General features: G+C 47.2%; 1 protein-coding gene across 3 annotated transcripts in view; it reads left to right on the forward strand.

Annotated features, from left to right (window-relative positions):
• The first annotated feature begins 13,433 nt into the window (after positions 1 to 13,433).
• WT1 (WT1 transcription factor) overlaps positions 13,434 to 16,481 on the forward strand; it is a 48,824-nt gene continuing 45,776 nt past the window's right edge. Inside the window, exon 1 of one of the 3 annotated variants that reach the window (XM_054441619.2) lies at positions 13,434 to 14,494. In XM_054441619.2, the coding sequence (XP_054297594.1) occupies positions 14,053 to 14,494 (442 nt within the window). In that variant the 5' untranslated portion in view covers positions 13,434 to 14,052. The remainder of the gene's footprint in view (positions 14,495 to 16,481) is intronic. The other 2 variants (XM_054441618.2, XM_054441621.2) reach the window with 2 other exon arrangements.

Here is a 16,481-nt window from a genome sequence, read left to right on the forward strand (position 1 = left end):
CCCCAGAGCCATCTGGGCAGCATAAGAGTGATTTTACAGGATGCTTTAAAAAAAATCTTAACGTTCTCTTAAGTGAGCTTGCTAATTTTCTTGATAGGATTATTTCTTTGTTTCTAAACTTCTGCATTTTATTCTGTTTTAATTATATAATATTTCAGAGTTGACATCAAAAAGGGCATCATCTGTTTTTATCTTTTTCAGCCTCATCCACATCCTTGGTTACTGTTGCTCAGTAATCCTGGGGTCACCCAAAGTACTTTTGTTCTAGAGACCTTTTAAAGGAAGCCAAGGCAGTGGTTTAGAAAATTTGTTTGTAGACAAAAATACATCAAAACAACCAAGGGAGTGATTCCTCTCTGGGATAATTATTTTTAATGCCTTACTGGACACGTTTGAAATGCTTTTCAGGTCTTTTGGGAGTCAAATTAGGAGTTTTTTGTTGTTGTTGTTAGGAGAGATTTTTGTTTGATTTTTACATCTTGGAACTGGATCTTTGGTAAATGTCTGCATGTTTGCACATTGCGTAATACTCACTTCCCCTCACACCCACCCCCACCCCAATGCTGTCAGGATTTCATCAGCATCAAATAGGCAAATAATACAGGGTAAAGAAGATTAACAATTTCTGTGTGGCCCTCTGGTTATCTTCCTTTGACTGTGCTACTAAATGCAGCTCTAAAAAACATGTGCTTTGGGGTTTGATCAACCAGTCCCTTCAATTCAGTTCAAAACCAGAAGAGCTCCCCCTTCGGGTATCCTTGTTGGTAAACCTGTATGAGGCATCATTGACTTAATTCAGGCAAAAAGATGCTGTCAGTACTTTCGGTATCTTTATATGTCAGGTCCTCCTCTGTGAAGTATGAGGATGCTTTCCTAATTTTCACAATATAGTGATGAGCTAATTATTTACGTACTCACCAGGGGCCCTCTCTGTAAAACTTAACTGTCTTCAGTATCCCTGGATAACATAGGGAGGTACTGGAGAGAATTCTTGGATCTGGTAAAAGTGAGGGTTGTTACAAGGATACTTCTTTTTTTTTTTTTTTTTTTTTTTTTTGAGACAGAGTTTCGTTCTTGTTGCTCAGGCTGGAGTGCAGTGGCCCGATCTCGGATCACTGCAACCTCCACCTTCCGGTTTCAAGGGATTCTCCTGCCTCAGCCTCACAAGTAGCTGGGATTACAGGCGCCCACCACCATGCCTGGCTAATTTTTGTATTTTTAGTAGAGACAGGTTTCACCATGTTGGCAAGCCTGGTCTCGAACTCCTGACCTCGTGATCTGCCCACCTTGGCCTCCTAAAGTGCTGGGATTACAGGTGTGAGCCACTGCACCTGGCCACAAGGATACTTCTTACAAGTACTTGCACATCCTGCTTCAATGATGACCAAGTCCTGAAGCACAGCCAGACTGTAAGCAAGTTGAGAGCCAGGTCTGTGCATCCTGGTTTACTTACTGGGCCTGTAAAAGGTACTCGGTAAGTGCAAACCAATGAATGCTGTTCCAGAAAGACAGATTTTATTTCCTGGCCTTGGGTAAAGCTCTGCCACTAACTAAGTGCATGATCTTGGGCAGATCATATCGATAATGTCTTATCTGAAAAATGAGGGGTAGGATTAGAAGCTTTGTAAAGTCCCTTGCAGTTGTAACGTGCCGCAACCTGCTGATTCAGCCTGGTGAGAAATCATCCTCCATATCCTGTGCCCACTGAGTGACAGCTGGAAAGGTGCCAGGCTGAGTTAGGACAAGAGAATGGTGTCACTTAGATTCCTCTCACCCCAAATAATTGCTTAAAATACGTACAACGTTGCTTTAAAAATGAAGAAGGCCGGCTGATTCAAATATTTTCATCTTTTGACAATAGCTCTGTGGATGGGATTCAGAAGGGAACTGCAGTCTCTATGGTGCTCTCTAGGCATGTGACCCACCTCAGACGAGCAGGTGACTTTTTTTTTTCTTTTTAAAATCTGGTTTCCAAACACAGAGATGGTCAAGGAGCCGCTTTGGCATTATACACCCATCTCAGATCCATTTGTGATAGACGTATGAGAACTGCGTTCAGGGACTCCAGTTGCCTTTAAGGAAATAGGGCAAATTTGACCTAACAGATGTTCATGTTTATCCAATAATAATAATAATGATACACTGTGTTTATTTGGAACATGACTAAATTGTTCATGCAACTTCAAGGTCCCAGTGCAAAATTCTGGATTCAGATGCTGTGGATTTATCACACCCACTGGGGGATATTGGCTTCACAAACCTCTGAATGGATTATCCTCTTCCATTAGAGTGGGCTCATCCTTTCCAAAAGATAACATCTTGCTTCTCTGGCCTGAATTTCCCTTGACTTCTTTCAAAACACAATTTGTGAAAACAATGTGTGAGAACACATGACAATGGGAAGTGCTCAGCGGGAATACCGTAATAAATATGTCAGGTATATAAACTAGCTGATGATATTTATTTGGTTCTTAAGAAACTTTCTTAAGAAAGTATTGGGATACAATAAATTAAAATACTTTTTCAACATCTCAGATTTCTCCAGTAACGCATATATGCTGGCAGACCTTAGTGAATCACGTTAATTTATTTGTAAATCATCAAAGGAAAGCATAAAATATATGTCTCCAGGCAAGTGAATGGACTGGGAAGCCAAATTGGGCAACAGCAGTATTTTCCTGCGCCAGAAGTAAACATGTCAACATGGTGACGAGGGTTTTGTCCCACTCCTGGCTGAACTTTGAAGGGTGAGATGGCTAATATCGAGGGACCCGGCTTTGTAGTTCTTTCTCACAAAGCATTCCATGAGTCAAGAGAAGGACAATCTGCAGCATGACACAGAGAACTAGGTCAGAATAATATTTCTTAATGGAGATTCCAGTGATGTATTCATTACAGCAGTGGTTCAGAATTTTCTGTGCCTTGATAGGTTGTCTTTTTAAGTAGGCACCCATTTTTAAATTTAATGTGATATAAAACTGAGTTCCAAGGAATCCCTATTATGTAAGTGGTAAAAAATGATGTGGAGGAGAGGGAGCAAAATATGTGCATATCCACATATACACTATAAGCCAGTATTCCAAAGATGATCTCTGGGAACATAAAAGTTTATGCTGCCCTTGATTTGTGTGGCTTTAAAAAATACCAGCAATATTTAGGGATCTTAAAGCATAACATCAAAACAGAAACTCTTTGCCCTAAATTTGCATGTGCTGTGCTATCTGGCTTTCTTTCTTATTGCTCTACATGGATTCTTCCTCCTTTCTGGTTAAATGAGTTTATCCATAATTCCCTTTGTGGACTGCATTTCCACATGATTTGCCTCTTCTTGTATTTTTTTCCTGACATTTGCTGAGCTTGGGGAGAGACATCCTCCAGCTCCACTGGGTGGGATGGAGGAATCTAGCCCAAGCTCCCCTTCCCCATGAGGTTTTTTTCTTTTGACACCAGCTAAAAACGATGTCTCCATCCCTTCTTTTATTTATTTATTTACTTATTTATTTAGAGACAGATTCTCGCTCTGTCGCCCAGGCTGGAGTGCAGTGGCGCGATCTCAGCTCACTGCAAGCTCCGCTTGCCGGGTTCACTCCATTCTCCTGCCTCAGCCTCCCAAGCAGCTAGGACTACAGGCGCCAGCCACCACACCCGGCTAATTTTTTTTGTATTTTTTAGTAGAGACGGGGTTTCTCCGTGTTAATCAGGATGGTCTTGATCTCCTGACCTCGTGATCCGCCCACCTGACCTCCCAAAGTGCTGAGATTACAGGCGTGAGCCGAGGCGCCCGGCCCTCCATCCCTTCTTCTAACAACAGTACCCTGGGGCACAGTTTCTCAGTCTCAGCACTATTGACATTTTAGGCTGGATAATTCTTTGTTCTGGGGGTCTGTCCTGTGCATTACACAATGTGTAACAGCATCCCTGGCCTCTTCTCACTAGATGCCAGGACTGTGCATCTAGTGATCCTGTCTTACTGCAAGTCGTGACAAAAAATATCTCTAGACATTGCCAGACGTCTGCTGGGTTGCAAATCATCTCAGTTGAGAACAACCACTGCCCTAGAGCTGTCACCAAATCGTTTGCAGATTCTGGAGAACAATGGTCAGGTCTTTCGCGGCGTTCGGATTCGGGTTCAAGTTAACTGATGACTAATGAATAAAAGATGCTTTTAAAAAATTACCGGGTCGGGCATGGTGGCTCACGGCTGTAATCCCAGCACTTTGGGAGGCCAATGCGGGTGGATCACCTGAAGTCAGGAGTTTAAGACCAGCCTGACCAACATGGTGAAACCCCGTCTCTATTAAAAATACAAAAATTAGCCAGGCGGGGTGGTGGGTGCCTGTAATCCCCGCTACTTGGGAGGCCGAGGCAAGAGAATCGCTTGAACTGGGGTAACGGAGGTTGTGATGAGCCGAGATCGGGCCACTGCACTCCAACCTGGGCGACAGAGCAAGATTCTGCCTCAAAAAAAAAAAAAAAAAAAAAAAACCCAATAGGCACATTCTAAAAATTAACAAATCAGGTTAATTTGAATCAGGTCAGATCCTCCAGAAAACTACAAAAATGGACTATATTATTGCCTCTCTCCTCTTAGAGTTTACAGAACTATAATTTTAATGCTGTGGACATTGGGTTGAAATAAACTACCAGAGAATGTCATTGCATCTTTTGAAACATTATTGTTGAAGTCACTAACCATTGTCTGATAACTCTTATAGAAAGGCTAGTATGGTAAGTTCCTCTTTGAGTTTAGTACTAGAAAAAGTTCACCTCTTCTGAAAAACTAGGTTTCTTCCCTTTATTGCATCATGAAAGATACGTAACTAGTGCTATTTTCCCCTTTCTTATTTGGCTGTCAGGAAGTTCAGAATTGCATTATGCTCAATTATAGTAACTATTTGCATCCTTTGATTCTAATAGTAATTCAATTTTTTTTCTTCTCATTAGCCCCACTTAGCCCATCTTTTACCCTTGTTCCAATGGCTTTCTTAAATCTATCATTTTTTTAATAAAATAAAATTTTAAGCAAGTGAAGTCCTTATTTACCATCAAAAGTAGAATACTTTGGGAGTAAAAGGAGAGTAGTTAATAATTAAGCTGGGACAACAGCTTAAGCTGAGACTGTCCTGGGCAAAATCAAAATGTGATGTCACTCTAGATACAAATAATAAATAAAACAGATAACATTTATGCCATTCCTAGGTTGGGGATAATTAAAGATAAACATGCACCCTACATAAGGAATGAAAGCTAAGTTATGTGCTTCTTATTTATCTTGTGTCACATCTGTTGATTACAGTTTAATATTTATTATTTCTTGGGAAATTTTATAATTAGCCTCCATTTGCAGAGGAAAAAATACTGGGCTTTCTAAAATGTATTTAATTTCTACCAAAGTAAGGGGGGGGGGTCTTTAGATCTGGAACAGTGATCACAATAGAAGTTTCATTTGTTTGCGATTTATGGAGACTTGGAATAAATGTACTATTGACCAGTGTCAGATTTCTAATGACTAGATCTTGTTTTTCCTAAGCAACTTCACATAAACTTTTGTCATATTTTGAACAGCAAGCTGATACTGTGTTCCAGACCGTTTACAGAGCTATTAATAAATGCTATGTGGTAACTCCAGGAAGAGGATCAAACTACTTTTTCTCCCCATTGGCTGAAATCAATTTCCTGCTTATTTTGAAAAACATGGGATTACCAATTTCCTTGACATACGCTGGGTATTTTGCAAAGAAACCCATTAAAAATAAATGAGATTCAGAATTTTAACCTAAAGCGTTCATAGTCAAAAAGGAAATCCTTGTCAGTGCCTTGGTTGCAAAGTCTTTCATATGTGAAAGAGTGAGATTTCAGTGTAGTATAGGTGAGTTTAAAAGAAGATAGAAATTACTTTCTGTGTTTGTTCAGAATCATGCTGTAATTCAAGCTCTTGCAGGCTCATCTGTTTTAAGTCATAGCTAATATTGTCTGATTAGAAAAATTGTAGGTTTAATAACTACCAGTTATTGATTTCTTACTACATGCCAGGCACCATGAAAGAAATTTACATATGGTGTTTTAATTTGTTCTCAAAACAACCCTGTGAGGTGATGGTATCATTAGCCCTGTTTTACAGTTATGAAAATTAAAGCTCAGAGAAAATAAGGAAGCCACCCAAAGCCATACAGAAAATAACTAGCGAGGAGGCTTTAAACCCCAGTCATCTGATCCCAAAGCCCTGCTCTCTATACTATTGTAAACTTCTACAGTAAGAAGCTCTCTATGTGAAAATTATAAGGTTCAACACTTGGCCCAACAAGATGGCCAGAGAACAGTAACAATAACCATAGCAGTGATGCTTACATTGCACACATTCTATGTTATGCATTGTTTTGAAAGTTTGTATATATGATCTCACTTACTTATCACAACAGCCCTGCATGAAAGGTACTATACTCACTTAAAAATGGAGAACCATGAGAGCAAGCAATGTGCCCCAGTGTTCTGAATAGACATATTCCTTTCCACATGTTCACATGTAACAATGTTATGATGGTCTTCTGCACCGTCTGACACTTCAGAGTTTTCAAATCACCTATGGATGCTTTATTTCATTTTATATAATCTCCATTTTACACATAAAGCTACTGAAAAACTGAGAGCTGAAGCTATTTCCCTAAGATCACAGTAACTAGCACAGATAGGATTTGAGTTCAGGTGTTTTTATACCTACCTCAGAATTCTTTATCCTGGACAAGGCTGCAAACCTGAAATGTGGCTCTAAGGAACAATGCAATTCTAAGATTTTCAATGCAATTCTCAGATTTTCAGGTTGTTAGTCTATAGACTTCTGTACTAAAAGAAGGAATCTAAGCTTGATTTTGAGGCAAAAGCCACATATTTCCTGTTTTAGGGTCCCGGTGTAGGGCAAAATGATTTAAATTTCTTTCTAGATGGCAACAACCTCGTTTAAGGTCAGATTCAGCAAAGGTTTCTCTTCCTGCTCTTCCCCCTGATCCAACAAGAACAAAGACTGCCACCTTTTCTGAATTCACACCAATATCAATACTAAGCCTATAACTTATCAATTAATTGGAAGCAAAGCATAGAATTTATGTCTATATAGATAATAGCCAACATGTATTGAGTGCTTCCTAGAGGCTAAGAAATTTACATGCCTTACCTTATGTAGTCCTCATAACTTGCTGTTATTTTTTATCTTGAAGAGAAGAAAACTGAATTTCTCAGGGGTTAAATAGCTTTCAGAGTCACTCAGCTAGCGGTGATGATTTTAAGCCATCTATATAAACAGCTGCCCTGCCGATTCCATAAAGTCCAGTTTTGTAGGCAGAGATTTATCCAGACCAACCATTCCAAATCCTTCAAACCCTTCCTGCATCTGGACAGTAAGGTGGAATACTTCCTAAACACACTAAAATGTGGTAGTGTGGGCAGAAGGCAAAAGGAAGTGAGGGCTATCTGTTGCTCCTCATTCCCATCTCACCTTTAGTCATTCTCTAGTCTTACAGATCTCCTTGTTTTTTTATAGCAATTACTACTATATGAAAATATCTCATTTGTTTCCTTGTAATGTATTTGTCATACCTACTGGAATATAAACTGCGAGAGCAGGGTGAGCCTGTCATTACCTTGTGCTCCTACTTGCTGCTACAATGCCCAACAATCTTTGTTGCATAGTGAGTGAATGAATGAATGAATGAATGAATGAATGAATGGCAGGGAAAGGATGGGGATATCCCTGCTTTAAACAAAAAGTAGCGAAGATGAGCTATTCCATTTTTCTGGTGGACAACTTGATTTTTTAAAAAAAAAAGTCTTGAAAACAATCATTTCCAAAAAGCAAAGAATATCTCAATTTGCCAAGATTTACAGAGAGCCATGGTTATGAACTTCACGAGCAATTGCTGCTTAAACATTGTGTCTGATTTTTGTCTTGGTAAGCCTCTGCCAGGAATTCTGTCCATTCCTCTTCCTCACTCCCGGGCGCTTTCCTCTTCTTCCACCACTAATGAATACACATCCTTCTGCTGACCAGCGGCTGCATATCCCAGTTCCCAGACGAAGGCCCAGGTAGTTCTTCTCTACTGGCTAATCCGTTATCTGTGTGAAGAGCCAGTGCCTCCTCTGGGTGGATTTTTGTGAAGCTAAACTGACCTTTGGGGGGAAAATGCATTCTGCAGAAAGCAATGCCTTTCTCCCTCTAGTCATCTTTTTTTTTTTCTCTTATTCCTTTGCTCTCAAATATATCCTGCATACCTTTCTTTAAAAACATATTATCTAAGAAGACTCCAAATGTAAACGGTTGAAATTTTTCCTTTCCACCATACTTTCTGAGTCACCACTATGTTAACAAACTGCTCTAAAGAATATCCCCTTCCTGCCCTGCTTCACCCTCCCCCCATATTCCTAACTCAGCCTTGGATATTTTTACAGCATATATTCAGTTTGAAAGATAATACTGATACCTTGTTTTATATGAACATTTATACACCAGGACCCCGGCAAGGGACTGACTTCATTGGGATACTTTATGGCTTAATACATCTGAATGATTTATATCTCGTTTTGTCTAAGCATTTATGCTAATAAATTTAACAGATTCTCCAGTACTGCCTGGTCCTTCGTTTTCTTCAGGGGGTCAAAATGAGAGGAAAATAAAGCAGGGTGTTACTAATGAAAGAAGGAAGAAATTGGCTAAACTAATTTAGAACACAAATAAAATTACTGCACAAATAAAATCTCTGCTTACGATTAAGCTGGCATGGCAGTCAAAAAAGAAAAGGGAAAAAAGTTCCTAGATGCAGGTAGATTTCTATAATTAAGCCATTTTCTCAAAGGGGAAGTAAATGTGACAGAATATTTAGCAAGCTAATTTACTGAGGAATATTTTGTTCCTATATAATTAAATTCAACACTGAGGTAAAACTGACAACTATTAAACTGAGGGCAGTTGGGAGAGGGAAAGGGGATGAGATAAAATCCAGTCTATAAAACATTCCATTATCTTTTATAGGTTAAAAAACACAAAAGAAATACTTGGAAAGAATTGTCTAAGACGGAAAGATTTTAAGATTGTGTGACTTTTTTTTTTTTCTTTTTTTTTTTACAGGTGCAGAATAATTTTTTTTCCCTCTCTCATGGTTTTTCTTTTCCCCATTTTTTTCCCCCTGTTGTTTGCAAAGTTGAATCTGGGGTCAGGAGTTCTAATTGTAACCTCAGACTGGAATTCCAGATGGTGCGCTCAGGACTGGAAGCAACTCTCAGTTCATCAATTTCATGGGCCTACGTATCTGCTCTGGCCACGGCCTGGCCTCCATCCCCACTGTGGCATTAATGCAGAACAAATTGAGACATATCCTCTATATAATTAGTTCCAGAATTTAAAAAGATTTACGGTATAATAATAGAGGCAGTGCCGCGGAATCCTTTCATTGAGGACTCTCGGGGAGCTCGGGGACCATCTCGCGGTGGCATAATAACAGACGAGTAACCCCAGCGGCTCCAGGCACTGCGAACTGGTGGAGAGGGGGAAATTTTGCACCGCACTCGGCAGTACCTAATGGTTCCGGGCCCCCAGATAGGGTCACCGAGGAGAGTTAGGACCGTAAGTGGGGACTGGTTAAAAAAAAATCGAGTTAATTTTGAAATGATCAGAAGAAGCTGGGAGTAGTTATCACAAAGCCCCTCCTTTGCCCCCCCCCCTTTTTTTTTAATTAAAGAAATGACGTTGAAATTTTTACCGCCAGCGCGGGGCTGGGAACCATCCTAAACACTTGCCCTGCAGCCCCGAGTGGGCAGATTCCGAAGAGTTAGAGTCAGCGGGGAGGGGAGGAAGACCTGTCGGGCTGTCTTGCGCGTGGGGCTCGGGGCGCGGGCCCCGGGGAGAGGCGCTAGTCGAAAGCCTGTTCCTCTCCCGCGACAGGCGGCAGCGAGGTCGAGCCACTCTTTATTACGGCCTGCGGGCCCCGCATGCAGTGTGGCTGTCCCCGCCCTTGACCGATCGCAGCGCTTTGGGGTGTTTATTCAGTTGTCCGCGGCCGCTGGGTGACTCCCGGAGGGCGGCCCAGGCGTGCGCACTGGTCCCTGGGGTTGCGGCTGTAGCAGCCCAGCTCCGAGCTCGGTCAGATGCAGTGGACAGCGCCGGGGTGAAAGTAGGGGTTGAGAAATCCTCACTGCCCTGCTCCCACCCAGCCTCGATTTTTTCATATTGCAATAATTATGCACCTTCGAGGCCGGGATGCCTGCGCTTTGCCAGTGTATCAACGCCACATGGTTTTCCAGGGGCTGTCCTCGCCTCTGCATCCCATTAGCTCTAAAGAGGTAGAGGGGTGGTGGGTAAAACCTCCAACTGGACGTTGAGAGACCCGGGTTTCAGCTCGGCGTTGCCACTAACTTGTTTTCCTGTCCTTAAACAGTAGTAGTAACAAAAACTGTAAAGTTGATTGAGTCAAAGGCCCACACTACTCTCCTATCTAATCCTCAGAACAACTCTATGAGGTGGGCGCTAGTATCCCATTATCCCGTTTGACTAGTAAGGAAACTGAGGCTCAGAGAGACTGCGGAACTCGTCTAGGGTCACACAGCTGTTGGTTACCTGGCAGAGCTGAGGTTCCATTCTGGGGCCACCAACACCTTGCTCTTTACCGCTGCCCTCCATAGACTGCCTCTCCTTCGGCTGTCTGGGCCTCAGTTTCCTTCTCTGTAAAACGAGAAGTTTAATCTGCAGCTTTCTTTGCCAATCGGTGGTTCAGACCAGGAACCTCTGCCACAGATCTCGGCGCTGACTGGGGTAAGAAGGTGGGTGAAAGAAGGGAGCGCCAGGTTTTCCACAGCCTGCTTTTCCCTGGGACCTCCTGAAGGGCGGGCCTCGGGAGCTAAAGGAGGTACAGGAGAGTGCCTATCGTCCGCGGCGGGTGAAGGTGCTACCTGCCTTCGTGCTAGGCTGTGAGTCCTAGTGCTTAGCTCAGGGCGCCAAGGCCAGTGTAGCTGGCGCGATCCCCCTTGGATAACTTCAGGTCTCCCGCAGAGAACGTTACCCACAAGAAAGAAGAGGAGAGAGAGGCATAGAGCGCCCTGCGACTGCAGGAGTACGTCAGTTCCCCAGCGCTGGCTTAGTGTCGCCTGGGCTTCCGGGCATGTGGATCCGTGGGGGTCGTACGGAGACTTCCTGTAGGGTCCCTGGGGTCCTCCGACTGCGGCTCCTGAGCTTAGCACTTTCTTCTTGGCCCCGCAGGCTGCAGGGAACTCCTCCCACCTCTTCAGTCGGAGAAGTCCAAGTCGGTCGAGGGGGCACCCCGGGGTTCGCACCGGTGCTCTTCCCCTCCCCGCCCCCACAAGGATTCTGAGAAAATAAATGGCAGAGGAGAGAGGAGTTCTACATTTGCTTGGCTCCCCTTTCCTCCTATCCACCCCTACATCCCTCACCCCGTGGCAAAAACTTATTTTTTAAAAATGTTGGCAGAGATTTACGTGTCTTTGCCTTACCTGGGTTTCACAAACACAAAGACTCACATTCAAGCCAGCCTCCCTTCAGATAACCTTCTCTTCCCCCGCTAAAAGTGCCAAGGATGGTAAAAGAAGAAACAATCTCAATCTTTTCGTTTGGAAATGAAAGTCCCCGGCTTTTCATAAACGGCTCCTCGCACCTCATAGTTGAGTCCTAGTTAAGAAAAACGACTTCCAAGTAGAAATAACAGGCGGGGAGAAGGAAGGGAGATACAGGGATCTGGGGGGTTCTTAGGGCAACTGGCAGTGAATTTTGTCTCGAGAGTCCTTTCTCCACTCAAAAACCAAACGCGCGAGCCCCGCGAAAGGTTTAGGGATAGAGCGTGTGGGAGAGGACTGAGCAGAGAGCGTAGGGGGCAGCGTCTTGTAGAATCCTTTTCTTAATAATAATTTTAAAAGCTTCTGAGTGGAGACGAAGCAAAGTCAAGCAGCAAAGGTGGCCTGGGAGGCAAGCGGAGGGCTCAAATTCTGTATCTTTACCCTCAGGGTCTCCTGCGCCTACGGGATGCGCATCCCCAAGAAGTGCGCCCTTCGAGTAAGTCCTGGGCCCGCACACACTTCGGGTCCGCAGCCAGAATTTAATGGCGACAACGTTTATGCAATGCAAGCTAAAAACCAAAGCGTAAAAAATTACTATGTCATTTATTGAAACGCCATTCTTTGTCAAACTGCAACTACTTTACTTCACGTAAGTTTGACTGGAAAGCTTGCAGCCCCAACCCGGGCCAGCCAGGTACAGGAGGCCGGACTGCAACCGGTTGCTTCCCTCCCGTCGCGCCTGGCTGTCCCACGCTGCGCCGTCGCTGCTGCCTCCTGACGCCCCTGGGATTTTATACGCACCTCTGAAACACGCTCCGCTCCGGGCTCCCGGTTCTTCTCCTTGCCTAGGATTGTTTCCCAATAGATACTGACTCCTTTAGAAGATCCAAAAACCAAACCAAAACAACCCTCCCCTACCCCCCCACAAACACCTGCTCTGGGGCGCGGGGGCTGCCAAACAGAGACTAGATGAAGGGAGTCAGATTTAGCGAAGCTCTTCGAGCTCCCAAAGATTCGAACACTAACTCGCGCCCGTGGGCCGATGAAGGTTCTCCCTACTCCACTCCTTGGTCCCTTTAACTGGTTTCCGCCTCGTGGTCAATCACTGAGCAACCAGAACGGTATCCTCGACCAGGGCCGAAGGCAGTGCTCGGCGGAGTGGCTCTAGGAGTTACCCTCTCTCTGCCGGGCTTCGTATCCAAACCCTCCCCTTCACCCCTCCTCCCCAAACTGGGCGCCAGGATGCTCCGGCCGGAATATACGCAGGCTTTGGGCGTTTGCCCAAGGGTTTTCTTCCCTCCCAAACTAGCCGCTGTTTTCCCGGCTTAACCGTAGAAGAATTAGATATTCCTCACTGGAAAGGGAAACTAAGTGCTGCTGACTCCAATTTTAGGTAGGCGGCAACCGCCTTCCGCGTGGCTCAAACCTCACCAAGTAAACAACTACTAGCCGATCGAAACACGCCCGGCTTATAACTGGTCCAACTCCGGGCCACCCAACTGAGGGACGTTCGCCTTCAGTCCCGACCTCTGGAACCCACAAAGGGCCACCTCTTTCCCCAGTGACCCCAAGATCATGGCCACTCCCCTATCCGACAGTTCTAGAAGCAAGAGCCAGACTCAAGGGTGCAAAGCAAGGGTATAGGCTTCTTTGAAGCTTGACTGAGTTCTTTCTGCGCTTTCCTGAAGTTCCCGCCCTCTTGGAACCTGCCTGCCCCTCCCTCCAAACCACTCTCTTAGATTAACAACCCCATCTCTACTCCCACCGCATTCGACCCTGCCCGGACTCACTGCTTACCTGAACGGACTCTCCAGTGAGACGAGGCTCCCACACTGGCGAAGGCCAAGAAAGGGAGGTGGGGGGAGGGTTGTGCCACACCGGCCAGCTGAGAGTGCGTGTTGGGTTGAAGAGGAGGGTGTCTCCGAGAGGGACGCTCCCTCGGACCCGCCCCCACCCCGTCTGCGAGGGCGCCCCCAAGGAGCAGCGCGCGCTGCCTGGCCGGGCTTGGGCTGCTGAGTGAATGGAGCTGCCGAGCCTCCTGGCTCCTCCTCCTCCCCGCGCCGCCGGCCCCTCTTATTTGAGCTTTGGGAAGCTGAGGGCAGCCAGGCAGCTGGGGTAAGGAGTTCAAGGCAGCGCCCACACCCGGGGGCTCTCCGCAACCCGACCGCCTGTCCGCTCCCCCACTTCCCGCCCTCCCTCCCACCTACTCATTCACCCACCCACCCACCCAGAGCCGGGACGGCAGCCCAGGCGCCCGGGCCCCGCCGTCTCCTCGCCGCGATCCTGGACTTCCTCTTGCTGCAGGACCCGGCTTCCACGTGTGTCCCGGAGCCGGCGTCTCAGCACACGCTCCGCTCCGGGCCTGGGTGCCTACAGCAGCCAGAGCAGCAGGGAGTCCGGGACTCGGGCGGCATCTGGGCCAAGTTAGGCGCCGCCGAGGCCAGCGCTGAACGTTTCCAGGGCCGGAGGAGCAGCGGGGCATCCGGGTCTGAGCCTCAGCAAATGGGCTCCGACGTGCGGGACCTGAACGCGCTGCTGCCCGCCGTCCCCTCGCTGGGTGGCGGCGGCGGTTGTGCCCTGCCTGTGAGCGGCGCGGCGCAGTGGGCGCCGGTGCTGGACTTTGCGCCCCCGGGCGCTTCGGCTTACGGGTCGTTGGGCGGCCCCGCGCCGCCACCGGCTCCGCCGCCACCCCCGCCGCCGCCGCCTCACTCCTTCATCAAACAGGAGCCGAGCTGGGGCGGCGCGGAGCCGCACGAGGAGCAGTGCCTGAGCGCCTTCACTGTCCACTTTTCTGGCCAGTTCACTGGCACAGCCGGAGCCTGTCGTTACGGGCCCTTCGGTCCTCCTCCGCCCAGCCAGGCGTCATCCGGCCAGGCCAGGATGTTTCCTAACGCGCCCTACCTGCCCAGCTGCCTCGAGAGCCAGCCCGCTATTCGCAATCAGGGTAAGTAGGCCGGGGAGCGCCCCCTACGCGCGGGGCAGTGGCGCCAGGGGCTCGCCGCTCTAGGACACCCCCCTCTCCTACCCCTTTTGACCGCAGCTCTTACCCAGCTGCTTCCCAAGGGCCGTGAGGATAGCGGAAGCGGCGGCTGGGGAGGAGGCCGGGGAGTGGGAGTGCACGCAGGCACTGGCCCCCAACATCCTCCAAAGCCAGGCAGAGCTAGGAGCCTGACTGTTCGCAAGAGCCGGGAGGGCGTCTGGGGCCCCTTAGAGTCCGAGAGATTCCAGGACTGCTAGTCCCCACGGGAGTGGAACCAGGAGACCGGCGCAGTGTCTGGCTCGCCTCGGGGAGAGTTTTGTTAATTAAGGCAACGCCAAATTGTCACCAAGCGTTGGGCTTTTCAGACGTCTGGACTCTGGATTCGGAGTGGGACCAGCGCGGGGTGAGCGCCTGTGCTGTGCTGCCTCCGCAGCGCTAAAATGTCCAGGAGCACCTCCAGCCCTTATAATACGCTGTTAGCACACACTTAGGTGCACATTAAGTATCGTAGAGAACTAGAATGAGCACATGCACCGCCAGTAACTAAATGGCTTTCTGGAACAGCGTCGTATCCGTGGATAGCTACCGCGTATGGTAATACAGAAGTGGATCTTCACTGGGCTTCGCTCAGGCGGCGGCCACGCAGGTTCTGGGGATGGAAGAGAACTTGACTTATCCGATTCCAAGCTATGCGGGACCAGGTTCTACCGCAGGCAGTGGAAGGAGGCACGAGATTTGGCCTTTCTTTCAGCGCATCTGGGGTTCCTCTTCATCTTGTAAACGCGGGGCTCAGCTGGAACAGTATTTCTTCAAGACCTGGGGTTAGAACAAGGACAGGGTTATTCGCTGTGCTTAGTCAGGATACAAGGAGGGAACTCGGCACACGATAAGTATCAGGTTGGCTTCTCATCCCGCGCGGATGCCCGCCCACCTCTCTTTCGCCTGGGCGGCGCGGACCCGAACCTGCGGAGCCCCTGTAGTTTGCCCTCTTCGTTTGTTTTCAGTGGATTTCTGCGCTATTGAGAACCTAAGCCAGTTCGGTTTGATTCGATAATTTAGTAAACGCTTTACTAATACAATGGCGGATGCTTTTCCTGGAGCAAAATTACTCGAGGGCCTAGGGACTGGGACGTTTTTGGAATGCGTGGGAAGCAGAGTGTATCTTTTGCAGGAGGTACCTTCGCCCAAGGCTCGGGAGAAGGGCTCTGCCCTTGTTGCCCGCCTTCACCCGCGCCTTCTAAACGCGCGTCTTCAGGCCGCTCCTACCTTAGCCTAACCAGGAGCGCCGGGCCCCCGCGAAGCCTTGGAGAAATCGAAACTGCCCTTTTCTTCCGGAGAATCTGGGATCACTGTCCTGTGGAGGAACCGCAAGCAGTCCCAAGGGTTGCCTCCACTCTATGCCTTTAGTTAGTGAAATTAGTATTTTGTACTCAAGGGGCGTTGGGACAACTTACTGGTCGCTGAGGCCTGTGTTCTTTGATCAGATCGCGCCACCTTTGTTTAGCAGGCTGGTGTTACTTTTGGGGAGTTTCTAGGTCTCAGTGTCCCGTCTATAAGAGGACAGCTGAGATGGGCAACCTGGAGATTGGGTCCGGCTTGAAGTTATACTCCATAGATGCAGAAGTGCGACCCACCACCCTCTTGGGGCTTTAAATATGGAACTCGGCAACCCATCTAAACATCTGTGACTGAGAAACCATGAATCTCTGTCTGCATGTGTGCTATTTGGAGGCGGTTGAGAAACCATCGAATCCATGCCCGTGGGGCACAAAATACTACTATGCCATTATCTTTTTAGTACTTCTAAGGGATTTTTGAAACCTGGGTTCTGTCGCTTCGTTTGGGTCTCTTGTCCAGCCCTTTTCAGGGCAGGTCTGGTGCGTGGGATCTTATCACACATAGTGGGGGGTGGGACTGTGGGTTTTGCAGCCAGCAGGCATTACACTTCTGG

The sequence above is a fragment of the Pongo pygmaeus genome, chromosome 9 (genome assembly GCF_028885625.2).
Source record: "Pongo pygmaeus isolate AG05252 chromosome 9, NHGRI_mPonPyg2-v2.0_pri, whole genome shotgun sequence".
NCBI classification, from domain to species: domain Eukaryota; kingdom Metazoa; phylum Chordata; class Mammalia; order Primates; family Hominidae; genus Pongo; species Pongo pygmaeus.